This window comes from Heliangelus exortis, chromosome 2 (assembly GCF_036169615.1).
Source record: "Heliangelus exortis chromosome 2, bHelExo1.hap1, whole genome shotgun sequence".
Classification (NCBI taxonomy): domain Eukaryota; kingdom Metazoa; phylum Chordata; class Aves; order Apodiformes; family Trochilidae; genus Heliangelus; species Heliangelus exortis.
The window spans coordinates 1,319,972-1,347,105 of NC_092423.1; the positions used below are offsets into that span (position 1 = coordinate 1,319,972).

Sequence of the window (27,134 nt, forward strand, 5' to 3'; positions counted from 1 at the left end):
GAAACCAAGGTCTGGCAGGGTGGGAATCCCTGGAGTGATGGGGATGGTGTGGTCAGGAGGGTTTGGATGTTAATTTGGAGCTGGAGCTTACTGAAGAGCAGCTCAGCCTCCTGTGTTGTGTTGCTGGGTTGGTCTCCACAGGGAAAACTTGATAGTAAAACCTGAAAAGCAGTGTAATCCTCAACACTCATTTTCTTTGTCTTGTGGGTGGATCTGCCTTGGGTGAAATAAGGTTTATTTATTTATTTATTTTTTAAACTAAGCTCTGGAAACCTTTTTTGCCTGCCTGGTTGGGAAGGGCTGGGAAATACAGTCTGGGAGTAGAATATAGAATTAAAACAGGGTTTTAATATACATAAATCCCAGCATAAAAAGGATAGGGATGTGTTGGAATGAGCCCAGAGGAGGCCCCAGAGATGCTCCAGGGAATGGAGCAGCTCTGCTCCCAGGAGAGGCTGAGGAGCTGGGATTGTTCAGCCTGGAGAAGAGAAGACTCCAGGGGGACCTTAGAGCTGCCCCCCAATCCCTGAAGGGAACCTCCAGGAAGGCTGCAGAGGGACTTTTCCTCAGAGTGTCCAGCCAGAGGACAAGGGGAAATGGATTGAAACTGCAGGAGAAGAGGTTCAGGCTGGAGCTGAGGAAGAAGTTCTTCAGCAGGAGGGTGCTGAGCCTCTGGAACAGATTGCCCAGAGAAGCTGTGGCTGCCCCCTCCCTGGAGGTGTTCAAGGCCAGGTTGGAGGAGGCTTGGAGCAACCTGGGCTGGATGAGAGGTGTCCCTGGGCATGGCAGGAGCTTGGAGCAGATGATCCCAAACATCCCTCTCATAAAGACTGAAGCAACCATCTCCAGTGCTTCTTCTAGAGAACAGGGAGCAGAAATCACTTTTTTTTTTTTCTTTCCCACATACATCAGCATCTCCATCTCATGGGATGGTGTCCATCATCCTCCTCTGGAAGCTCTGGGGAATTTGGAAAGCTTAAATTGAACCCGGTCACTCACTGTTTCATTCACCTGGAAAATCCAGGGAAGAAGCATCCAAAACAGAGATCTCCCTGTTTCTTCTGGAACCACTGGTTTTTGTCCAGGTTGGAGGAGGCTTGGAGCAACCCATCAGGGCTCTGTACCTGCCTTTCCAAAACCCATAAAACTTTCCATGTTTCCAAGCTGGATGTTCCTCCTTCCTCTTTGCAGGCTGGGAGTTAAGTGGTCCCTGGTGGGCATTTGCTCCATTTAAGTGCAGATTTCCTTTGGGGAAAAAAAAAAAAAAGGATTTTAGGCTCAGAAAAGCACCACTTGACCTCTCAAATATTAATTATTTGATGTTTTTTGCAAATGGGCAGCTCCAGATAGAAGAAGGCTCTGAGGAGACCTCATTGTGGCCTTCCAGGGTCTGAAGGGGCTACAGGAAAGCTGGGGAGGGAGTTTTTAGGATGTCAGGCAGGGATAGGACATGGATTTAGAGTGGAAATTAGGAAGAAATTCAGGTGGTGAGACCCTGGCACAGGTTGCCCAGAGAGGTGGTGGAAGCCCCTGTAAGTTTTGAAGTCCAGGCTGGATGGAGCTGTGAGCACCCTGGGCTGGATGAGAGGTGTCCCTGGGCATGGCTGATTTCTAGGAGGAGCTCTTTTGTTTTTCAATTAAGCATTTTGTTCTCAGCTGGTTTGGTCCCATCAGGAGTCCCCCCTGGGCATGACCTTGTGTGAATCACAGAAAGGAGAAGCTGCAGTTCTTAACCCTCTGATCCCAAATGACTTTGTTGCCTGACTCTAAAGACCTGGGCTGTGCCACCCATGAAATGATCGAGTTGTTTGCTGAGCCTTCCTGCTCATCCAGCCTCCTGGCATCTCTCTGGGGTGGTTTTCAACCATCCCAATTTTTCGGGAATTAAAATCTCGTGGCTGAAATAATGAGTCATAAAAATCCTGAATGAGTGGTTGTGTCCTGCTGGTCCATCCCCTCCCTCCAGGAGCAGAAGGTTGCTGCTTTTAGTGAGGTTTTCTCTTCAACTTCAGTTCCCCTGCAGCCTCCAAGCAAACACTTTATAATAGTAACAAAGATGGGGTGGTCCTGGTGATCTCCAGCAGTACCCAACTTTTCCCAGCATCTTTTTTTTTGTCTGGGGGAAGGGAGTAAAACATAAAAAAAAAAAAAAAAAAAAAGAAAAAATAAAAGCCATGGCAGGGTAGCTGGGGAGCAGTGACCATGCTTTTTGCCTTTCAATGGGCTTTTTTGTTTAATTTATGAAGAGGGGGGAGGAAAAAAAAAAAGGAGTCCTCCAGAAAATAGGTTAATCATCAGCTCCAAAAAATGCAGAGTTAGGGTTGTCCTGTGCCCAGGCTGCTTCATTAGTGCCAAGCTGGGATTTACCTTTTGTGAAACTGGGGGAGGGGGGGTAAGTTTACCCAACATTTGCTTTTTAAATATAAATGTGGGCTTGGGAGATTGCCTGGAGCTTCTTGGCTGCAAGAAACCTCAGGTTTCAAGGTCTTGGTGGGTTAACACAAACCTGGTTGTAGTTGTTCTCATTTTTTTTTTTTTTTTAATCTTTAATATTTTTTTTTTTCCTGCCTTGGAGAAATGAAACTGACCATGTGTAGCCTTTGGGTTTGTTTCTGCTTTTATCTCAGAGCACCAGAGGTGACATATTTACTCACTGAGATGTGTCTAAAATCCAAGCCAGCCAGCCTGGCCTTCACCCCAGAGGAGAACAAAAAGAAAACTGGAACATTGTCCCCATCAGCTGATGACAGTGGTGGCTTCTTGGCTTGACTGTGACAAACAGGGGCTTTTTTTGAAGGTTTTTCATTTTTTTCCCCCCCTGGATAGTAGAAAGGGATGATGTGACTTAGTGAGGATGTGGTGGGGGTAAAACCAGGCACCCTCTGGCACAGGTGGAATTAATTCTTGATTTAAAACCTTTTTTTTTTGTCTGTAGGTAGAGTTTAATCTGATTCCTGAGTATCCTGTAAATCTACAGCTTTCCTCAGAGGGTGGGATGGCTCTTGGGAAGCACAATTAACCTTTCAGACTCAACTAAAGAACTTTTCTTGGTGGTGGAACAAGCTGTAAGGCTCTGTCCTGCCTCCTGCCAGCATCACTTATCATAGAATCATAGAATCATAGAATCCTAGGGGTTGGAAGGGACCTCGAAAGATCATCTAGTCCAACCCCCCCTGCCAGAGCAGGGCCCCCTAGAGTACATCCCCTAGGAACGTGTCCAGGTGGGTTTTGAATGTCTCCAGTGAAGGAGACTCCACAACCCCCCTGGGCAGCCTGTTCCAGGGCTCTGTCACCCTTACAGTAAAAAAATTTTTTCTGATATTCAACTTGAACCTCCTATGCTCCAATTTACACCCATTACCCCTTGTCCTATCACTGGTCACCACTGAGAAAAGCCTAACTCCATCTCCCTGACACTCACCCCTTACATATTTGAAAACATTGATGAGGTCACCCCTCAGTCTCCTTTTCTCCAAACTAAAGAGACCCAGCTCCCTCAGCCTTTCCTCATAAGGGAGATGTTCCACTCCCTTAATCATCTCAGTAGCTCTGCGCTGGACTCTTTCAAGCACTTCCCTGTCCTTCTTGAACTGAGGGGCCCAGAACTGGACACAATACTCCAGGTGTGGCCTCACCAATGCAGAATAGAGGGGGAGGAGAACCTCTCTTGACCTACTAACCACACCCTTTCTAATGCACCCCAGGATGCCATTGGCCTTCTTGGCCACAAGGGCACATTGCTGGCTCATGGTCATCTTCTTCCTCACAGGATTTCTGCTGGATCCCTTCCCAGCCTCCTTGCTCTTCTCTGGACCTGCTCCAGCACCTCAATCTCCTTCCTGAGCTGAGGGGCCCAGAACTGGACACAGGACTCAAGCTGTGGCCTCCCCAGGGCTGAGCACAGGGGCAGAATCCCTTCCCTGGACCTGCTGGCCACGCTGTTCCTGAGCCAGCCCAGGATGCCATTGGCCTTCTTGGCCACCTGGGCACACTGCTGCCTCCTCTTCAGCTTCCTGAACATAGATACATTTAGCTAATTCACTTCAATTAAAGGAGACTTTCTTGGCTGGACAAACCATCTGATCATTGCCAAATCATTTCCTAGAACCCAACCAAGAATAAGGGAGCCCTGAGACCCCCCAGCTATTTGTTGGTTTAGACACAGCAGTGAGTAAATCCTCCTTGCCTGGCTCCATCCCCATGTCCTGTTGATTCTCCCTGAGCTAAGAACACACTCAAGCTGTGGCCTCCCCAGAGCTGAGCACAGGGGCAGAATCCCTTCCCTGGACCTGCTGGCCACGCTGTTCCTGAGCCAGCCCAGGATGCCATTGGCCTTCTTGGCCACAAGGGCACATTGCTGGCTCGTGGTCATCTTCTTGTCTACCAGGACCCCCAGGTCTCTTTCACCTCCACTGCTCTCCAGCAGCTCAGCCCCCAACCTATACTGGGACATCGTGTTGTTCTTCCCCAAATGCAAAACTCTACACTTCCCCTTGTTGAATTTCATCTTGTTCCTCCCTGCCCAACTCTCCAGCCTGTCTAAGTCTCTCTGAATGGCAGCACAGCCTTCTGGTGTGTCAGCCACTCCTCCCAGCTCAGTGTCATCAGCAAACTTGCTGAGGGGACATTCTAGACCCTCATCCAAGTCGTTGATGAAGATATTGAACAGCACCGGTCCCAGTACCGACCCCTGAGGGACTCCACTGGTCACACACCTCCAACCAGATTCTGCCCCACTGACTACAACTCTCTGACTCCTTCCTTTCAACCAGTTCCTGATCCACCTCACTACCTGATCACCAAACCCATACTTGATCAACTTATCTACAAGGATGCTGTGAGAGACAGTGTCTCAGGGCCTTTCCAAAACCCATAAAACTTTCCATGTTTCCAAGCTGGATGTTCCTCCTTCCTCTTTGCAGGCTGGGAGTTAAGTGGTCCCTGGTGGGCATTTGCTCCATTTAAGTGCAGGTTTCCTTTGGGGGAAAAAAAAAAAAAAAAGGATTTCAGGCTCAGAAAAGCACCACTTGACCTCTCAAATATTAATTATTTGATGCTTTTTGCAAATGGGCAGCTCCAGCTAGAAGAAGGCTCTGAGGAGACCTCATTGTGACCTTCCAGGGTCTGAAGGGGCTACAGGAAAGCTGGGGAGGGAGTTTTTAGGATGTCAGGGAGGGATAGGACATGGATTTAGATTGGAAATTAGGAAGAAATTCAGGTGGTGAGACCCTGGCACAGGTTGCCCAGAGAGGTGGTGGAAGCCTCTGGAAGTTTTGAAGTCCAGGCTGGATGGAGCTGTGAGCACCCTGGGCTGTGGGAGGTGATCTTAAATCTTAAAAATCATCTGAAAGGTCCCTTCCAGCCCTGGAAATCCCGTGGTTCTGATCTGTTCTGCTTCAGCCTCCTCTGCAAGAGAGTTCTGCTGGTTGGAAAAGACCTTCAGGATCACTGAGTCCAACCAGAACCTGACTCTGGCAACCAGAACCTTTTTCTACCAGCCATAACCTGACCCTGCCAACCAGAACCTTTTTCTGCCAACCAGAACCTTTTTTGACCAACCAGAACCTTTATCTTCCAACCATAACTTGACTCTGGCAACCAGAACCTGACTCTGGCAACCAGAACCTTTATCTACCAACTTCTTCTACCAACCAGAACCTTTTTCTACCAAGCAGCCATAACCTAACTCTACCAACCAGAACCTTTTTCTTCCAACCAGAACCTTTTTCTGCCAACCAGAACCTTTTTCTTCCAACCAGAACCTTTTTCTTCCAACCAGAACGTTTTTCTTCCAACCAGAACGTTTTTCTTCCAACCAGAACCTTTTTCTTCCAACCAGAACCTTTTTCTACCAACCAGAACCTTTTTCTACCAACCAGAACCTTTTTCTACCAACCAGAACCTTTTTCTTCCAACCAGAACCTTTCTCTGCCAACCAGAACCTTTTTCTCTACCAACCAGAACCTTTTTCTCTACCAACCAGAACCTTTTTCTTCCAACCAGAACCTTTTTCTTCCAACCAGAACCTTTTTCTGCCAACCAGAACCTTTCTCTACCAACCAGAACCTTTTTCTGCCAACCAGAACCTTTCTCTACCAACCAGAACCTTTTTCTGCCAACCAGCCATAACCTGACTCCACCAACCAGAACCTTTTTCTTCCAACCAGAACCTTTCTCTACCAACCAGAACCTTTTTCTCTACCAACCAGAACCTTTTTCTTCCAGCCAGAACCTTTTTCTTCCAGCCAGAACCTTTTTCTTCCAGCCGGAACCTTTCTCTGCCAACCAGAACCTTTCTCTACCAACCAGAACCTTTCTCTACCAACCAGAACCTTTTTCTTCCAGCCAGAACCTTTTTCTTCCAGCCAGAACCTTTCTCTGCCAACCAGAACCTTTCTCTACCAACCAGAACCTTTCTCTACCAACCAGAACCTTTTTCTTCCAAGCAGAGGAGGCCATTTTCTCCCATCCTTTCCCTGGCAGTGCAAGGCTTGAGCTGGGCTTTTTTTGATCAGTTTTGTACCAGAATTGGGGCTTTTCTGAGGAGGGGGAGCTCAGCTGAGGCAATGAGCATTTTGGGTCGTTTTGGGTTGCTTTGGGAGTCCGTGGCCACACAGGGGGTGGGAGAGGGGTTGTCACTCCGTGACCACCAAGAGCTCCTCTTTTCCCAAGGTGAAAATGGGAGAATGGCACAAAATAAATCAATTTATTCAGGTCCTGGAGAAGAATGGAATGGGGGATGCCAGGGAAATTTGGTGAATTTGCCCCTTTTCCCCCAAAATTCCCGTTCTCTGGAGCTGGGATTTTGCTTTGAGGATGGGAAGGAGTTGGTGATGTTTCCTCCAGGTTGGGACAGGGAAGCTTCTTCCTGGCTTTTCCCCCTCTTTGTTGCCTCAAAAAGGCTGTGAAACTTTTTTTTTCTCCTGCTCAGGAGCACCTGACATTTTCTCCATCCATTCAGAGGCAAGGTGCAAGGTCAGAAATCCCAGAGAAATCATAAAAATAAATTTATTTAACCCAGCAAACCCCAGCTGCTTCAGGAGTGTTGGAAGGGAAGAAATATTTATATTATTTATATCTATACCTATATCTGTATCTATATCTGTATCTATATCTATATCTATATTTTATTTGTATTTTTATTTGTATTTTTATTTGTATTTTATTTGTATTTTATTTGTATTTTTATTTGTTTTTTATTTGTATTTTATTTGTTTTTATTTGTGTTTTTATTTGTGTTTTTATTTGTATTTTTATTTGTATTTTTATTTGTTTTTATTTGTATTTTTATTTGTATTTTTATTTGTATTTATAATATTTTTATAAATATATATTATATAATATATTATTTATATTTATATTTCTAGAATATTTTTATATATTTTTATTTTTATTTTAGTTCGATTTTTATATTTTATAAATATTATAATACATATAATATATTTTTATATTTTAATAATATTTTTACATATTTTTATTTTTATTTTAGTTCTATTTTTATAATAGTTTATAAATATTATAATATATTATATATATTTATATTTTAATAATATTTTATATATTTATATTTTAATAATATTTTATATATTTATATTTTAATAATATTTTTATATATTTATATTTTTATTAATTTTTATTTTTATTTATATTTACATTTATATTTAGAATTCCATTTCGAACTCTATTTAGAATTATAATCATAATTACATTTACATTTATATTATAGCTCCTTTGCTATAGAAAAAATAGAATTAGTGGGAAAAAAAAAAAAAAAAAAAAGACTATTAAAAACACCTTTCTTTTTGCAAAGGTGAAGTTATTTCCAAGTGTTGAGTTTTCCCAGGCAGTTCTGCTCCTTGTGGTTGTTCCTGAGGAGAAGTCCCACTCCGGGAGCTGTGATTTAACCGTTTCCATGGCAACCGGGCTCAGGACCTGGGAAGCAGCAGGGATGCAGGAGCAGCTCTGGGGCTCAAAACTCATCTTTTTATCCCATTCCCACAGGGAGGGGCTGCTGGGAGCAAACAGAGTCCAAACAGCTTTGGGAAGCAGCAGGGGATGGGAGTGCAGTTCCCTGATGCTGTGGTGTTGAAACCCTTCTGATGGAAAACTGTGGGGTTTTTTGGTTTGTTTCGTGTATTTTCTTTTTTTCTTCTTTTTTGTTTTCCTTCTTTTTTGTTTTCCTTCTTTTTTGTTTTCCTTCTTTTTTGTTTTCCTTCTTTTTTGTTTTCCTTCTTTTTTTTCTCCTTTTTTTTCTTTTTTTTCTTTTTTCTTCTTCTTTTTTTCCTCTTCTTTTTCTTTTTTCCTTTTTTTTCTTTTTTCTTTTTAAAATTTTTTCTTTTTTTCTTTTTTTCTTTTTACCCTTTTCTCTTTTCTTCTTTTCTCTTTTTTCTTTTTTTCTTTTTTCTCTTTTCTCTTTTCTCTTTTCTCTCTTTTTCTCTTTTTTCTCTTTTTTCTCTTTTTCTCTTTTCTCTTTTCTCTTTTTTTTCTCTTTTTTTCTCTTTTTTTCTCTTTTTTTTCTCTTTTTTCTCTTTTTTTTCTCTTTTTTCTCTTTTTTCTTTTTTTCTCTTTTTTCTCTCTTTTTCTCTTTTCTCTTTTCTCTTTTCTCTTTTCTCTTTCTCTTTTCTCTTTTCTCTTTTCTCTTTTCTCTTTCTCTCTTTTCTCTTTTCTCTTTTCTCTTTTCTCTTTTCTCTTTTCTCTTTTCTCTTTTCTCTTTTCTCTTTTCTCTTTTCTCTTCTCTTTTCTCTTTTTTCTCTTTTCTCTTTTCATTTTCTCTTTTTTCTCTTTTCTCTTTTCATTTTCTCTTCTTTCTTCTTTCTTCTTCTTCTTCTTTCTTCTTTCTTCTTCTTTCTTCTTTCTTCTTCTTTCTTCTTCTTTCTTCTTTCTTCTTTCTTCTTCTTCTTCTTTCTTCTTTCTTCTTTCTTCTTTCTTCTTTCTTCTTTTCTTTCTTCTTTCTTCTTTCTTCTTTCTTCTTTCTTCTTTCTTCTTTCTTCTTTCTTCTTTCTCTTTCTTCTTTCTTCTTTCTTCTTCCTTTTCCCTTTCCCTTTTCCCTTTTCCCTTTTCCCTTTTCCCTTTTCCCTTTTCCCCTTTTCCCTTTTCCCTTTTCCCTTTTCCCTTTTCCCTTTTCCGTTTTTCGTTTTTTCTTTTTCTTTTTCTTAATTTTTTCTTTTTTTTCCTTTTTTCTTTTCTTTTTTTCTATTTTTCATTTTCTTTTGTTTCTTTTCTTTTTCTTTTTTTCCTTTTTTCTTTTCTTTTTTCTTTTTTAATTTTTTTTTCTTCTTTTTCTTTTTTCTTTTTCTTTTTTTTCTTCTTTCTTAATGTTTTCTTTTTTTTCTTTTTTTCTTATTTCTTTATTTTTTCATTTTATTTTTATCATTCTTTATTTTTCATTTTCCTTTCTTCTTTTTCCTTTCTTCTTCTTTTCTTCCCCTGACCACTTAGAGAACTGAAAGTTTGAAGAGGTCTTTTACTCACAATTAAAACCTTCAGTTGCTCGGTGACATTACAAACATTTAGGTTTTGGTTTTATTTTTTTTTTCTTGCATTCTGGCAGCCTTGCCTGACCCCAGGGACATCAAAACTTAAATTTTAGCCAGGTGGGGAGCAAAAAAAAAAAAAAAATTGCTTGTACCATGCTGGGACAGAACACTGCTCCTCTCACTCAGAGCCACCCTGGGCTGCTGCATGAGACAGAAAACCCAAGGGAAAGGCTGAATGTCACCACCCAGCAAGATGCTGCTGGGTCCCAGTTGTCAGAGGGATGATTTGGGGCTGCTTTTCTTGCTTTTTTTCTTCCTTTTTCCTTGCAGAGGCTCCCTGGGGATGGCTCTGGGAACAGGAGCAGCTCCAGAGATCAAACTGGCTTTGTTCTGGCCCTGACCTCTTTTTAACTCCTCCAGAGAAGCACTTGACTGGTAACATGACCATCCTTTGAGGCTGAAATGAAAAATAAGGAGGTCTTCAGGGATTCTGGTCGATTCCCCAAGGAAAACCAAGCTGGTTTTTTAGTTCCTGGGAAGAGGAGAAGCTGGGGGGTCATTTTGTTGATTTTTAGGGGGTTGCCAAGAGCTGTGGCCAGGTTGCATTTAATTACAGGCAAAGAGGGGCAACTGGGGGGTTTGAAAAAAACCAAAAAAAAAAAAGCTTTAAATAGAAGTAGAAGTTGGAAGATTTAGGCAGGTTTCAAAACGCAGCAGTCGGGGGTTTTAGTTTTTTTCTTGTTTTATTTAATTTTTTTGGTATTTTTTGGTACAGGGCAGCACTGATGAGAGGGGGAAGGAGTTCTTCAGGTGCAAGTCTTTCAGAGGTGGTGCAGGGAATGAAAGAGTTTGTGAAAGATGTTGGGGAAGGAGGGAAGTGACACAGCTGTGGGAATGATGAGCTGCTTTTCCAGAGCAGTGCTGACGAGGTGTAAGGAATTTGCACCTAGGAATCCTAAAATAATCAACCAGAGAGGTTGTTAGCCTGCTGTGTTCTGATTTAGACCTTTTCTGAATGCTTGGATAAGTTCCAAAGGAGTGGAAAAAAAGCTAATTTAAAAATAAAAGTGAGGGGGGTAAGTTGGGTGAAGTGGGTTTGACTGCTGCTGGTGTTGGGCAGCGTGCTGCAAAGCCTGGCTTGGAGTTTCTTTAAGGAGAAATCAGGGAAAAGGGAGGAATCAGGAAAATCAGGAAAGAGGGAGGGTTGTTTCTGTCCTGTGAGTGTGAGGTTAGTGCAGGGCTGGTGCTGCACAGAGAAGTGAGAGCTCTGCAGTGGGTGAGTGGTGGCTTCATGGCTCTGGAGGAGGAATCACCATCTGAAGTGGTGCTTTTTTGGGGGGCTGTGCACCCAATATTTCCCATAATCACTTGGAAAGGAGTGAAGCTTTTCTTCATGGCAGCTGCCTCAAAGAGAGTGCCCAGAGAGTGGTGCTGAACGGTGCTGATCCAGTTGGCTGCTGCTCACCAGTGGTGTCCCCAGGGATCAGTGTTGGGCCCAGTTCTGTTCAATATCTTTATTGATGATTTAGATGAGGGGATTGAGTCCATCAGCAGCAAATTCACAGATGACACCAAGCTGGGGGGAAGTGTGGATCAGCTGGAAGGCAGGAGGGCTCTGCAGAGGGACCTGGACAGACTGGAGAGTTGGGCTGATCCCAAGGGGATGAGGTTCAACATTCCAAGTGCTGTGTCCTGCACTTTGGCCACAAGAACCCCATGGGGAGCTCCAGGCTGGGCACAGAGTGGCAGAAAGGGAGCTGGGAGTCTGGATTGCCAGGAAGCTGAAGAGGAGGCAGCAGTGTGCCCAGGTGGCCAAGAAGGCCAATGGCATCCTGGGCTGGCTCAGGAACAGCGTGGCCAGCAGGTCCAGGGAAGGGATTCTGCCCCTGTGCTCAGCCCTGGGGAGGCCACAGCTTGAGTCCTGTGTCCAGTTCTGGGCCCCTCAGCTCAGGAAGGAGATTGAGGTGCTGGAGCAGGTCCAGAGAAGAGCAAGGAGGCTGGGAAGGGATCCAGCACAAGTCCTGTGAGGAAGGGCTGAGGGAGCTGGGGGTGTTGAGGCTGGAGAAGAGGAGGCTCAGGGGAGACCTCATCACTCTCTCCAACTCCCTGAAAGGAGGTTGGAGCCAGGGGGGGGTCAGGCTCTGCTCCCAGGCAGGTATCAGTAAGACAAGAAGCCATGATCTTAAGAATTTCTTCCTAATATCCAACCTAAACCTCCCCTGGCAGAGCTTCAGCTCTGCCAGGGGAGGTTTAGGTTGGATATTAGGAAGAAATTCTTTCCAGAGAGGGTGCTCAGCCATTGGAATGGGCTGCCCAGGGAAGGGGTGGATTCTCCATCCCTGGAGATATTTCCAAAGAGCCTGGATGTGGCACTCAGTGCCATGGGCTGGGAACCACGGGGGGAGTGGAGCAAGGGTTGGACTTGATGAGCTCTGAGGTCCCTTCCAACCCAGCCAATTCTAGGATTCTGTGAAAGGCTGGGGAGGTCCAAGAAATTATTGTCACCTCTTTGTGTCAAGTATGAACCTTTTTTTTTTTTTTTTTTTTTTTTTTTTAAGTTATTTTTGAGCCAAAAGGGGTGGTGGAGAAGATCCAGGACTCAGCCATAAGGTGGGGTTGTCTCCAGGAAGCAGTGGCAGGGAGAAGGGTGCTGGTCCTTGTGTTGGTGTGTCAGGTGAAGCATGGTGTCTCCTCTGTCTTGCCCTGGTTCTTGCAGATGTTTGGAGATACCTAAAAAATTCAGAGGTGGGGGGGGTGGGTTTGGAAGGGGGAGAGGCACTAATCTGGTGGCTTATCAAAAAGATTTGAGAAGGGTCCTTGATTCTAGGGCACGAGTGTTTGTGCATCTTGAGTGGGTTGGGTAAAAAATGCTCTTTGGAAGTGAGTGATGGCAGGAACCCACATCTGGAAAGAAGCCACAGGCTTCCTGCTGGAGAACTGAGTCCTCCATCCTTCAGGAGGAGATTGGGTCCTCATCATCTTCTTGGAGAAGATGTCCTACTGGGATGTGGAGGGATAACTGGCTGAGACTTCCCAGATCATTTTCCAAGTCAGGCGAGGTGATTTGAACATCCCTTTTGGCCCCAAATCTTTGGATGTGATGCCAAGTGAGCTGCTCCCCTTGTTATTACACTGGAAGGCACCAAAGAGCTTGGCAGGCTCCTTCCAGCAAGAAAAAAAACCCCAATCATGATCATGTGCTGAAGGCCAGGGGGAAGTTTCAGATTCCTGGAGCTGTTGTGCTCCCCAGAGCAGATGTTTCTTCCAGGGAGCCAGGGCCTGCCCCACACTCCAGGGAAGCACATGATGGGAGGAGGATTTGCTTTACTGCAGGTAAAGTCAACCTCAGGTTTGGTAATTTCATGTGCAAAGTTGGGCTTCTTGCCAGGACAGTTGATAGCAAAGCCTTCCACAACCACATTCCCTCTCTGCTGGTTGCCAGGGCTTTGCTCCTGCCTAAAACCTGGGAAGTGGCAGAACACAAAATCTGCTGCTTTCTCCAAACTGCTGGAGAAGTCTGATTATTTTGTAACAGGAGCTCAGTCACCTCACCTTAGGGACTTGGGGGTTGTCCCCCTCTGCTCCCCTCTGGGGAGAACCCCCTGGGGGTCCAGCTCTGGGGTCCCCAGCAGCAGAAGGACACGGAGCTGTTGGAGCCAGTGCAGAGGAGGCCCTGGAGCTGCTGGGAGGGCTGGAGCAGCTCTGCTCTGGAGCCAGGCTGAGAGAGTTGGGGGTGTTGAGGCTGGAGAAGAGAAGGATCCCATGGGGAGACCTTAGAGCACCTTCCAGGTCCTGAAGGGGCTCCAGGAAAGCTGGGGAGGGACTTGGGACAAGGGCCTGGAGGGATGGGAGCCTGCGAGGGGGAAGGGTTTGGAGCTGGGAGAGGGGAGATGGAGAGGAGATCTTGGGCAGGGAGGGAGGGAGAAATTGTTTGGGGTGAGGGTGGATGAGCTCCAAAAATTCCCCCCAATTTTATGGCTTGCGTGGTATTGCAGGGTTGGATCTGATCAATCAGGTGTCACCTCCTCTGAAGTTTCTGCTTTCCATGGTGCTTCACAGCTCAGGGGACAAAGAATGAGAGCTCAGCAGGACCTTATCCCAGAGCTTGGCCCATCCCTGGCAGTTCTGGAGGTCAGGCTGGGGGCGACCTTGCTAAGGTCAGGTTAGAAATGTGCTGGTCCATGGTGATAGGATGAGGGGTGAGGGTTTTAAGCTCAAATGAGGTGGATTTAGACTGGATCTGAGGGAGAAATTGTTTGGGGTGAGGGTGCTGAGCCCCTGGGTGCCCAGGTTGCCCAAGGAAGCTGTGGCTGCCCCATCCCTGGCAGTGTTGAAGGTTGGATGGGGCTTGGAGCCCCCTGGGCTGGGGGAGGGGTCCCTGACCATGCAGGGGGTGGGATTGGATAAACTTTGAGGTCCCTTCCAACCCAAACCAGTCTGGGATAGACCTGCAGGGGTGCTGAAGGGACTTGAGCATCTCTGGTGTGGAGAAAGAGTGAGAGCCCTGGGGCTGTTGAGGCTGGAGAAGAGAAGGCTGAGAGGGGATCTGCTGAATGTCCATCAAGAGCTGAGGGGTGGGGGGCAAGAGGAAGGGGCCAATCTCTGTTCAGTGGTGCCCAGGAATAGGACAGGGAATCCTGGGCTGAAGGGAGAACATGGGAAGTTCCAGCTGAAGCTGAGGAGAAACTTCTTGGCTGTGAGGGTGAGGGAGCCCTGGCCCAGGCTGCCCAGAGAGGTTCTGGAGTCTCCTTCTCTGGAGCCTTTCCAACCCCCCCTGGATGTGTTCTGTGTGCCCTGCCCTGGGGGATCCTGCTGGGACAGGGCTGGCACTGGAGCAGCTCTGGGATCCCTTCCAGCCCCTGACATCCTAGGATCCTGTGCTAACTCTACAAAATATCAGAAGATGAACTGAAAAGTGGGGAGAGCTGAATTGCTGCCACACTCCTGGGGGAAGTGGCCACTGAAAGGCAAAGGGAAAGGCATCACGACCCCGAATTTGGGCAAATGGTGTTTTGGGGAGGAGTACTTCCTTCCCTGAGGCAAGAACTGAAAGCTGTGACACAGCTGTTGGAACAGAAGTGCTCGAAGAGACCTTTGAAGGGGTGAGAAAAATTCAGAGCCATGTGGAGAACCCCAAGCCCGAGGAATCACAGCCTTGAGGTGCAGAATAACCCCAGCATGGGCAGAGAAAACAGAGGGGGGGAGATGGAGCAGCAGTAAAACGTGGAGCTGTAAGATAAGTTGTTTGTTTGAGAGGCCATCTCCTTATCAATAAGTGATCAGGGTAATGGGATCTGCCTGTCTGCAGCCCTTTGCTCCCCCAGGCACAGCAGCCTCCCCCCAGGCTCCCTCTGTCCCCTGTGGTTTCAGGTTCTGCACCTTCAGGAATGGATGGAGAGGGGAAGCTCCTCCAGCTCTGTTCAGCTGCTGTGCACAGGAGGAAGGAGATGGTGGTTGCAAACCCCCCCCTTCCTCTTTGCTTCTCCTTGTCAGAACATTCATCCACTTCTGCTCAGAGCAGAATATCCAGGGAACATCATTGCTCCCCACCTGGAGCTCTGTGCCCAGGTCTGGAGTCCCCAGCACCAGAAGGACACAGAGCTCCTGGAAGGTGTCCAGAGCAGAGCCACTGAAATGCTCAGAGGGCTGAGCAGCTCCCTGGGAAGCCAGGCTGAGGGATTGGGGTTGTTCAGCCTGGAGAAGAGGAGGCTCCCAGGTGAGCTCAGAGCAACCTTCCAATATCTGAAGGGGCTCCAAGAAAGCTGGGGGAGGGCTTTGGACACGGGGGGGTAGGGAGAGGACAAGGGAAATGGGTTAAAACTTGGAGAGAAAGGGGAGATTGAGGTTGGAGATGGGGAAGGAATTCTTGAATTTGAGGGTGGGGAGACATTGGCCTCAGCATCTGTGTTAGATAAAAACCTGAGGCTCTGGGGAGACCTTAGAGCAGTCTTCCAGTACCTGAAGAGCCCACAGAAAAGCTGAGGAGGGACAATTTACAAGGGCCTGGAGTGATAGGATGAGGGGGAAGAGTTTCAAAGTGGAAGAGAGGAGATTGAGTTGAGATATTAGGAGGAAATTCTTCCCTGTGAGGGTGCTGAGCCCCTGGGTGCCCAGGTTGCCCAAGGAAGCTGTGGCTGCCCCATCCCTGGCAGTGTTGAAGGTTGGATGGGGCTTGGAGCCCCCTGGGCTGGGGGAGGGGTCCCTGACCATGGCAGGGGGGGCACTGGGGGGGATTTAAGGTCCTTTCCAACCCATTCAGGGACTCAGTGATTCTGTCCCTCTGGTTATTCGTGGCTCTCTGAGTACCCCCATCTCTCAGCCCTGCTCAGACACGTTGCTGTAATCAGAAATTCTTCCTGTCTTCATTAGATCTTTAATTTTTAGCCCCAGTGGATGCACGTGAGCTGCTCTGGCTCCCTTCTGCTGTCCTTCTGCAGACCATGCTGTGTCTCCTTGCAGCTCTTCAGCTCTGCCCCAGCTCTTTAAGGACACCCCAGGACTTTGGCTGCATTGCCAAGCACCGTGTGCTGGTTTTAAATGGGATTTTCAGGCTATGCTCTGGGTTCCTGGAGAGCCCAGGGGACGTGGTGAAGCGTGCAGGGCTGCATCTTTTCTACCTCTAGCCAAAGCCACGAGTGCTGCCAAGCCATGGGGTGCATCTCTGGTGCTCAGAGAGAGGAGGAATTAACCTCTTGAGATGATCCTCACAGAGGAGGAATGATTTCTCTCTTGGTCTAACTCCAGATGAAACCTCTGTGACCACTGAACCCATCCTTTCCATCTCCTGCTCCCATTGTGCCCAGTCAGGCTGTGGGCACTTTATTTACCTCTTTTTGCTGGACTAATTCCAAGGTCAGCTTTCTTACCCAGCAGGAAAACCCAGGATTTGGGGTGAGGAAGCATGGAAAGCAGAGGAGGGATCTTCTCCAAAGCCTGGCTGGCCGAGCACCCCTCTCACTGTCTGCTCAGCCTAAAACCCATCAAGAAAAGCTTTGAATCAGCTGCAGTTTCTGGCTGTGTTGAGCACCCCATGACAGTTCCCTCTGTGCAGCATTTAGAGGAAGCCTCCATCCTCTTACAACTTTTTATGTTTTTTGAAGACAGCCCAGGAAGGTGGTGAGCTGAGGCCAGGGGGTGTGCACGGGGTGGGTGAGGGCAGTGAGCTCAGCCTGGCTGGAAATGCAGAAGAGGAGCAGCAATCCTCTCTTGCATCCATCAAATATTGCTTTAGAAGCTCACACACCCCTTTTTAATTTTTTTTTTTAATTTTCTTTTTAATTTTTTAGGGGCTTGGGGTGTGGGTCAAGCTGCCTCTTTGCAGAGCTCTGAGCCTTCCTGCAGCTGCTGGGGGTTTATGGTCCCTTCACCCCTTGGCTGGGTTTTTTTTTCTCACTCTGCTGCTGAAACCACAACCTTGTGTGCAGAGCATTGTGCAAGCAGGGAACCAGCTTTCATTGCTCATGCTGGGGGCTGGAGGAGGGGGGGAGGAAGGCCTGACTTCAGACTTGGCTTTCAGACCTTGGGTGGGGGTTGGATCTTGGTGATCTTTTAGGTCCTTTTCCAACCTTCACCCCTCTCTGGTTGTGTTCTTGCACGTTGGTCTGTCTGGTGGAGCCTGAGGGTATCATCTTGAGGGGATCAGGCTGATGCAGGAGCTGGGAATGTTTATCTGCTGTTATCCCATCTCCTCAAACTGTCCTGCAATCATTATCCTGCTGCTGGAGTAGAGGAGGAACCATATCTTGTTCTTTCCAGCTCTGGAAATTCCCAAGGGAGACTCTGAGATGGTGCTACAAGGAGACCTGGAGCAGCCAGAGAAACCCTGGTTGAAGGCAACTCCTTGGAGTTGCATTTGCTGGTGGTGTGCTTGATTTATGTATTTATTTATTTTTTAGGAATATCATTGTTTTTTCTTAGGAATATCAGGGTTTTTTAGGAATATTTAGGATTTTAGCAAACACTCAGGTGGTAATGGTGAATCAAGCTCTAGAAGAATGCTGGGGCTTCACTATCAAATTATTTCAGCCATGCAGGGAGAAGAAAGACTTGACTAGCAGGGAATATTCTTGCCAAACATCTCTTTAGGATTTCAGAACCTGCTCATAACCCTCCCAGATAAGATTCCAGCAAGAATGAGGGGAATGCAGGCTCTGTGTGTGTGTGCTAGAGGCATGAGGAGATGAAAGGAATGAGAAAGGACTTGGAGTGCAGCAAAGTCCTTCCCACAACTTTAAATAATGTGGACTAAAAGGTGCCTCAATATTTCCCCCCAAATTAGAGGGTGGTGTTTGCTGAATGAGAAATCTCTCTGCAAGTATCACAGGGTTACTGTGGGCTTAAAAATAAAAACCTCAAGCAGGGAGATAAAGCTGAACTAAATATTGATTTTTTTTATTTTTTTTTTAGGAATTATTTTGATTTATTTATCTTTTTCTTCCTAAAAAGACTGGTGCTGCTTTTCATGCCCTTTGGACAGGAGCTGAACCTGAACAATTCCAGTGGCTGATGAGCCTGGGCTGGAGCTGAGCTGTTTCCTGGCTCATCCCCCTCTTTGCACATCATCTTAATTTTTAACCTGGGTTGCAGAGTGGAGTTTTCAAGTCTGTGTAGTCAAGGTGTGCATGATAAGTCAGCTGGTGACTAGAGAAACCTTTCTGCTCCTTCCAAAGGTTGGGATTTAAGTTTACCTGGTAAATAATTTTAATAATAATATAAAATAATAAATTTGCTATCCTGAATTTGCCTACTTGATGCCTGAGCTCTCCAGCAAAGCTTTTAACAGAGCTAGTGACAACCCAAAGTAATTTCTCTCTGAAAGTGATGTTGGTTGTGTTCTGGTTAGAACCATTTTTGGGGTTTTTTTTTTTCTTCCTTGCAGTGAACCTGTTTCAGGGTTGAAAAAAAGCCTCAGATCAGAGTGGCCCAGAGGGTTGCACCTCTGAACGGGGTGAAAAGGAGCAGTAACCTCTGTGAATAAAGGACATTCCTTCCCACCAGCTCCTCTGAGCTCTTCCTGCTGAAAGGCAGAGAGGGATGTTGGCACAACAAGCCCTGTGCCTTTGTGGCAGTGTGAATCCCAGCCAGATCTTGCAAAAGCTGTGTTTTTATTCCCAGGTAACTTGGGTAATGCTCCTCCTGGAAATGGTCACGCTCACGGAAATCAACTCGAGCTGCCACGTTTTGCATCTCATTTGGAGGAGGATGGGGGATCACAGAATCCCAGAATGGGCTGGGTTGGAAGGGACCTCAGAGCTCATCAAGTCCAACCCTTGATCCACTCCCCCCGTGGTTCCCAGCCCATGGCACTGAGTGCCACATCCAGGCTCTTTTGAAATATCTCCAGGGATGGAGAATCCACCCCTTCCCTGGGCAGCCCATTCCAGTGTCTGATCACCCTCTCTGTAAAGAATTTCTTCCTAATATCCAACCTAAACCTCCCCTGGCAGAGCTTCAGAGCAGAGCTCCCCTGGCAGGTTGGATATTAGGAAAAAATTCTTAAGATCATGGCTTCTTGTCTTACTGATACCTGCCTGGGAGCAGAGCCCAACCCCCCCCTGGCTCCAACCTCCTTTCAGGGAGTTGGAGAGAGTGATGAGGTCTCCCCTGAGCCTCCTCTTCTCCAGCCTCAACACCCCCAGCTCCCTCAGCCCTTCCTCACAGGACTTGTGCTGGATCCCTTCCCAGCCTCCTTGCTCTTCTCTGGACCTGCTCCAGCACCTCAATCTCCTTCCTGAGCTGAGGGGCCCAGAACTGGACACAGGACTCAAGCTGTGGCCTCCCCAGGGCTGAGCACAGGGGCAGAATCCCTTCCCTGGACCTGCTGGCCACGCTGTTCCTGAGCCAGCCCAGGATGCCATTGGCCTTCTTGGCCACCTGGGCACACTGCTGCCTCCTCTTCAGCTTCCTGGCAATCCAGACTCCCAGCTCCCTTTCTGCCACTCTGTGCCCAGCCTGGAGCTCCCCATGGGGTTGTTGTGGCCAGGGGAGTTTGATCAGGAAAGCAGCAGCTTCCAAGGAAATGGTTTCATTCAGCATCTGGGCTCTAACAATACCCTCTCCAAAATAAAGCCACAGAGCCAACGTGGTTCTGAGGTTGAATGAAATCAGTTCATGGGGGTGAGGACCAAACAACCCCCTTCCCAGCTCGTTATTCTGTTTCATATCTGCTCCTGTCTGATCAATAAGTGTGATTGGTGGCTCCACTAATAAGCTGTTGGTGGTCTGGATGATGCAAAGTGACCTCACTGCAGTGCAGTAACACCCTCTGAAACTTGACTTATGGCCCTGCATGGTGTTTCTGGCACTGAAATCAGACCCTGTGCTCTGCTGATGGATGTTTGACTCCTGCTGGTTTCTTTCACAACCTGGTGAAACATCCAAAACACCTGGAGCTCTGTGCCCAGGTCTGGAGTCCCCAAGAGCAGAAGGACACAGAGCTCCTGGAAGGTGTCCAGAGCAGAGCCACTGAAATGCTCAGAGGGCTGAGCAGCTCCCTGGGAAGCCAGGCTGAGGGATTGGGGTTGTTCAGCCTGGAGAAGAGGAGGCTCCCAGGTGAGCTCAGAGCAACCTTCCAATATCTGAAGGGGCTCCAAGAAAGCTGGGGGAGGGCTTTGGACACGGGGGGGTAGGGAGAGGAGAAGGGAAATGGGTTAAAACTTGGAGAGAAAGGGGAGATTGAGGTTGGAGATGGGGAAGGAATTCTTGAATTTGAGGGTGGGGAGACATTGGCCTCAGCATCTGTGTTAGATAAAAACCTGAGGCTCTGGGGAGACCTTAGAGCAGTCTTCCAGTACCTGAAGAGCCCACAGAAAAGCTGAGGAGGGACAATTTACAAGGGCCTGGAGTGATAGGATGAGGGGGAAGAGTTTCAAACTGGAAGAGAGGAGATTGAGTTGAGATATTAGGAGGAAATTCTTCCCTGTGAGGGTGCTGAGCCCCTGGGTGCCCAGGTTGCCCAAGGAAGCTGTGGCTGCCCCATCCCTGGCAGTGTTGAAGGTTGGATGGGGCTTGGAGCCCCCTGGGCTGGGGGAGGGGTCCCTGACCATGGCAGGGGTTGGGACTGGATGAGCTTTAAGGTCCCTTCCAACCCAAACCATTCCATGATTCCATGATAATGATTATTTAGGAGGAAGGAAAGGGACCCGTGGGGGTCCTGCAGATGTGAGCTCCCTGGCTTTTTGCAGGTGACCTTCTGCCTCACAAGCCATCCAAACATGGATTTCCTCTCTTCTTCCCCTTTTTCTTCTCTCTTCTCCCTCCCTGTAATTCCTTTCAGCCAACTCACTAACATCCATCTTTTCTTCTGGATCTCCAGCACAGGATTTACCTTCAGGTCCCTGCCCTGGGGATGGGGTGATGGAGGTGGCTGCTGGTTTGCTCAGCATCCCCATCTCCTTTCACTCTGTTGTTAAATTCAAGCACAGGATGAGGTTGGGGAGCTCTGTTACTGGTTGCAGCTCTGAATGGATGCAGTTACCAATAATAAAGGGGATCTCAGTGCTGAGAGGGAGAGGGAAATTAAATTTTCCTTCTCCCGGGTTGGTTTGTCTGCACAAGCAGAATCCTAAAGGGACAAAAAAGCTCAATTTAAAGGCATCATAATTTAAAAGTAATTTCAAGCTGTGGATTCCTGCTTACCCCCTGCCCTCTGGGAGGGTTTTTGGGCTGCTCTTTGCTCTCCAAGGGCCTGACAGCTCCACTTCTTCTTTCAGAATAAGGACAACGGCGAACGTGAGAGCAAGAAGCTCAGAGAAGATGATGAGGAGGAGCCCATCAAGCACAAGTAATTATTTATTTATTCCCACTCATCTCTCCTGTACCTATTACTCAGGTGCTACCCTCTTCTTGTGCTCATTAGGATCTTTCTTTGCCTTCTAGCATGCAACATATTGATTAATATTTATTTCTTTTTTTTCTAAGTGTGAATTTGATCTCATGGCACAAGCGAGGGCAATAAAAGAGGAAAAGCCCCCAGGCTTTTTGCTGATTTGCAGCATCCTGGGGGGGGTTTAGTGAGGGTGAGAGGGGAGAATTCAGCAGCCATTGCTCCATCTCTGCCCCTTGCACGTGTGTGGTTTGCAGTGAACTTTATTCTTCCAGGAAGGGAGGCCCCTGGGGCACGTGTGGCTGTTTAACCACAGCCACCTCTCTTCTCATCACCAGAAAATGTGAGCACAAGCCCAACTGAGGTAGGGTTGTCACTCCTGGCAGGACCAGCTGACTGTGCAGTTGGTTTCCTGCTGGTAAAAGCACCATCAGGTTTCCTCTGGAGGTGATGGGGGGAGGTTGAAATTTGATTTGAAGATGTGGGATGTGACCTTTTTCTCATTTCTTTACTGCCCAGAAACCTCCTCTGTGGGAGGGGGGTGCACCAGAGGTGATGTTGTAGATGAACACGTGTGCTCTGCTGAGAAAGGAGAGCAAAAATCCTCACTGCTTCTTGGGAATAACTCCTAGGAAACCAAATGCATCCCTTCTTGAGAACCAATCTTAGATTTTGGAGCTGGGAGTGGTTCTGGAGAACCATCACCAAGGCTGAACTTTGTTTGTAGGCACCATGGTTGGGTTTGGTGCTGGAAAAGGCTCAAGGTCTGGGGTGAAGCTGAAACAGGAGCTTGAGATCTTGGAAATGATGATGAATAATGAATGAACAGCTCTTGCTTCCCAGCCCTGCCACTTGATATGATGCAGCCTGGGGTGGTGCTGACAAGGGGCATCAGGCCAGGGTTGTCTTTACCATGCAATGAGGTGGCATGGTGGGACCATCCTGCTCCCAAACCTTGGAACTGGTCCTCTCAGTCTCTGAAAAAACTCCATTTCTACTCTAACTCCATTTCAGTTTGGGGATTGCTTCTTAACTCTACTGCTGAGCAGCCTTGGGTGCATCAGAGGTGGTTGTTGTTCCTTACCAAGTCTCTGACATCACTCTTGAGTTGGAAAATCGTTTTTCCCACTTGTTTGTGAGCTCTCATCTCGTAGCAGGTTCAGCAAAAAGCCTTCCCCTGCCTCTGGGTGCTGCTCTCCAAACTTCACCAAGATTCTATGGAGGAAAGAAAGAAGAGGAGGTCCCCTCTCCTGACAGCTTTGTAGTGATGCTGCAGGCTCCTCACACATCTTCAAAGAATCATGGAATGGCTGAGGTTGGAAAAGACCTCAGAGCTCATCTGCTCCAAGCTGCTGCCATGCCCAGGGACACCTCTCATCCAGCCCAGGTTGCTCCAAGCCTCCTCCAACCTGGCCTTGAACCCCTCCAGGGAGGGGGCAGCCACAGCTTCTCTGGGCAATCTGTTCCAGAGGCTCAGCACCCTCCTGCTGAAGAACTTCTTCCTCAGCTCCAGCCTGAACCTCTTCTCCTGCAGTTTCAATCCATTTCCCCTTGTCCTCTGGCTGGACACTCTGAGGAAAAGTCCCTCTGCAGCCTTCCTGGAGGTTCCCTTCAGGGATTGAGGGGCAGCTCTAAGGTCCCCCTGGAGTCTTCTCTTCTCCAGGCTGAACAATCCCAGCTCCTCAGCCTCTCCTGGGAGCAGAGCTGCTCCATTCCCTGGATCATCTCTGGGGCCTCCTCTGGACTGGTTCCAACAGCTCTGTGTCCTTCTTCTGGTGGGGACACCAGAGCTGGGAGCAGGATTTGAGGTGGGGTCTGGCAGAGGGGCAGAATCCCCTCTCCTGACCTGCTGGCCACGCTCCTCTTGGTGCCTCCCAGCCTGGGGTTGACCTTCTGAGATTTCTGAGTGTCTTGCTGACTGATGATGACACAGGGCTTCTCTTGAAATATCAGGGGAGTGTGGTGCCTCTGGGGAGGCAGCCTTTTGGGGTGAAAAAGTGTGCTTTCCAGGTGGAGTTTCCTGCAGGAGTCTGTAGCTCGTCCGCCCTACCCAACTGCCGCAGGTTTTGTTGGGATCCAAGTGTAACTTTGCAAGGCAAATGAGAGCAAGATCTGCTCTGCAGGAGATGTTTGAATTACAAATCAGGCTGGAGAGGATTCTTAGCTTTTGCTTTGCTCCTTGAATGTCCTTTTTCTCTTGGATGTGTGTTTTTAAGCAGATCGAGGAGGCTGGTGAGCTGCTACCTCCATTTTGTCTTAGTTCCCCCCCATAGTGTGGCTGAACTTTGAAAAAGGGGGGCCTGCTCTGCACTAATGCTGGTGACAAGAAGTAAAATTAAACAATCAGCTGCTATTTACCCTGAATTTGGGAAACAAGATGTCCTGGGAACTGAAGTTTCCCTGCAAACCACTCCCTTGCCCCAAGCCTCTCAGTAGCAGGGCTGCTTCCTCCAGCTGAAACCCACCAACAGCCCAAGGTGGGGAGGGGAAATGGAGTGCTTCAAGAAATAATCCTCAGGTTGGGGATTATGACAGGGTTGAGCTGCAGGGACTGCCCCAAAATGTGGGCAGCACTCTGGGCTTTGGCTGTGAGCTGGTTCCACCTCCAGCTCTGCAGCTGCTGAGACCACCAGCAAGGGCAGCAACTACCAGGCACCACATTGGTGATGTTTTGGTGGTGTTTTCCTATTTCTTATGTGATGACAAGCTTTTTTTAATTTTTTTTTTTTTCTAATTGACCCAAATCTCTCCACCCTCCCCCTTCTTTCTTTCTTTCTTTTCTTCTTCCTTGTTTTTATCTTGCACCCTGCAAGCTCCCACTGCAGGAACAAGTGCTGACGAAGCCCTGTGCCAAAACCCTGCTACACTCACAGCAGTTTCAGCTCAGCCTATCTCCCATCTGAGCTCTCCGGGGAGTTTATATCTGTAATTGCAAAGAGCTCAAGTTATTTTTATTATTATTATTTTTTTTTTTTTCACAGTTATGCTTAGCCCAGTGACCAGGAAACACCTTCCGGCTGCCATCCGCCTTTGCAAGGAACAGGGTGTGGGTGGACTTTGGCCTTTCCTCTTGCTTCCCGAGGGGAAAAAGCAGCAGGTTTTGGAGCTCAGGGATTTTCTACACAAAGCTGGGGACTGGCATTGCCACCCCGTGGGGAGGTTTGGAGCTTTGAAGTCAGGCTGCAGGCTGGGCTCCTCAGGGATGTGAACGATGTAAATAAGACAAGGTAGGGCTTGGGGAGGGAGAGGGGGGAGACAAAAGAAAAAGAAAGAAAAGAAAGAGATCTTCAATTTCACTTGAAACTAAGCTGCTGGTGTTTCGACACTTGGGCAGCCTTTAAAATGACAGCTCTGTGCTGTGCCTCTTGCAGATGATGAATTTCTGGGAGGAGCTGGGGGAGGCAGAGGTTGGGAAACACAATCTCGCCTCTTGCCGTGAGAAAAATGTCACAGGGCAGGTCAAAACCACTTTTTTTTTTTTTTTTTTTTCTTTTTAATCTCTGTACAAAAATTAAAAAAAAAACACACACCTCACAGCAGCCAGTCTGCTCAGCACTGGGTTTGGCTTGGCAGGGCAGCAGTGAGGGTAAGGGCTGTGTGGGATGGTGCTTCCTCACATCCTGGAGTGTGGAGACCTTAATGCAGGGTTGAAAAGAAATAAAAAAAGAATAAATGATCACATATAGGAGGGAGCCATGACAGTGTGTAAGCTGAGCTGAGTACACGTGGTGTGGACAGCTGAACCTGGGGCTGCTTGTGGCTTCTCCTGGGGGACAATGTCCTGGTGGAGTCACCAGCCTGCATCTCCAGGGACCCAGGAGTGTGGCCTCTCCCTTGGGGAACTTCTTGGCCTGTGGCAGGAGAAGCTGGGCAGGAGCAAGGCTGTAGCATCAACATGGTTCATTGGGCACTGCAGAAGGGAGAGCAGGAGTTAGAGATGGGTGTGAGTCCATTTGGAACCATCGAGGTACTTGGTGAGGAGATGTAGGAGCTGGCAGGATACAGGCTTGTCTCCATTTTGATATAATCCAGAGTCCTTCTCCCCTCCAGAGCTGTGGAGAAGCTGTGGAGCTTCCCTCTGGTTAGACCTGTGCCTGTCTCACTCTTGTTCACAGAGCTGGTGGTGGCTCAGTGCTGACACAGCAGATCTGGCTGAGGTTTTTGGAGTGCAGAGCTGCAGGGAAGTCGTGCTTGGGGCTGTTTTGAGGCCAGATAGGGAGATGCTGAGGTCCTGTGGTCATCCAGGTGCTACCAAAGCACCTTCAGGGCCTCATATTGGAGCCTCAAGGGTAGCAGATCACTTCTGACCCATCACCACCATCTGAAGAAGCCGGAAAAACCCCAGAGGAGCACGGGCAAAGCATCCTCTTGTGCCAGCAACACAGATGGGTGCTGTGCTCAGGGTTTGCCCATCAGCTTAACCTGGGTCAGGCATGGGTTTGGTCCCAGTTGGCTTTACTGGTGGTGAAATTGCTCGTGTCCAGCTGGGAAGCCCTCAGGTTCCTGGTGGAGCAGTGTGGGAGGGCAGACAGACCCCGTGGCACTTCCCTGCATCACAAGAGCTGCTCTTGCAGCTCTCCTCCTGCACCACCTGGGGATATGTCTCTCCCCATTCTTTCCCCCCAGCTCCCCCAAGAAGCATATCCTGAGAAACCAGCTGCCTCAGCAGGTTCTGGGGGCTCCTGGGGTGATGGAGGTGTTTGGGTTTGGGGTTTTTTTTTGGGTTTGGGTGGTTTGGTTTTTTTTTTTTTTTTTGGCATTCCTCGAGTGCCTCTCGGCAGCCGCTCAGGGAGGAGGATGTGCTCCAACATGCTCAGCAATTTAATCATGAGATTCCTCCTTGGAGGGTGGGTGCTCCTGGGTCTCTGCCTCTGCTTGTTGCTTGCTCCTTTTCTGCCCAGGGCAGGGAATCCAGGAATGGTGGCAACAGCTTTTATCCTCTTGATCCAACAGCAGCTCCTCGGACCTTTGTGTTGGAGACATCTCTGTCCTAGCAGAGGGAGGGAGAAAGAGCCAGAATGTGGAGATCCTTTCTTGGTTTTGAAGTTGGAGCAGATGGAGGTGGTTTTGGTGTGTGTTTTGGTTGCTGGGAAGGTCACTGAGTGCAAGGAGGCAACCTGGTGATGTATGGACCATGGTGCTGAGCCAGCCCAGCTCTAGGGAAGCCTCCAAAAAAGCTGGAGGTGGAGCACCCAGATGTCAGAGCTGGCTGCAAGGGGCTGGGTAGGAAGGTGAAATGCCAAAAAAAAAAGAAAAAGGGGGGAGGGTTTGTGAAATGGTTACTGGTTTTTGATGGTTATTGGATAGAAAGTCCTCCAGTGCTCCCAGAGGGGGCTGCAGAGTTCCCTCAGCACCTATGGGTGATGACCCAGCACCCTCCATGTCCTTGGTGACTTTGCAGGGAAGTGCATGAAGGGGACCACAGAGGGTACAAGAACCCAAACCTGAAATCTCTGCCCAGATGCCCCAAATCTGCTTCTTCCCACGGGCTCTGGAGGCAGAAGGAAGCAGAGGAATCAGCTTGGCAGGTGGTTTAACCCCCCAGTGAGTTTTCCCTGGCAAAAAATGTCAGGTGGCCTGTAGGAAAAGCTTGAAGGTGACTTCTGCTGTGTGGTTTGCACTTGGAAACAGAAAAGGGAAGAAGCACTTGGAAGAATATTGTTTGCTGCCACTGAAGAGCATCTGAGTGCTGTCCCAGCAGCTTCACCACCTGGTCCCACAGATCCCCCAATGTCCCTGCTCCTCTCAGCTTCTTCAGTAGCTTGGCCAGAGCTCAGCTCCCTCCCAAACCTCCTGGATTGCTGCTGAAGTCTCTTGTTTTGCTGTCCTTGATT

General features: G+C 48.0%; 1 protein-coding gene across 3 annotated transcripts in view; it reads left to right on the forward strand.

The window, feature by feature from the left end:
• CCDC12 (coiled-coil domain containing 12) overlaps positions 1-27,134 on the forward strand; it is a 47,211-nt gene that overhangs the window by 13,504 nt on the left and 6,573 nt on the right. For 2 of the 3 annotated variants that reach the window (XM_071734519.1, XM_071734521.1), the window contains one exon: positions 21,188-21,258. In XM_071734519.1, the coding sequence (XP_071590620.1) occupies positions 21,188-21,258 (71 nt within the window). Of the gene's footprint in view, positions 1-18,426; positions 18,591-21,187; positions 21,259-27,134 lie in introns of those variants that run through there. The other variant, XM_071734520.1, reaches the window with a different exon arrangement.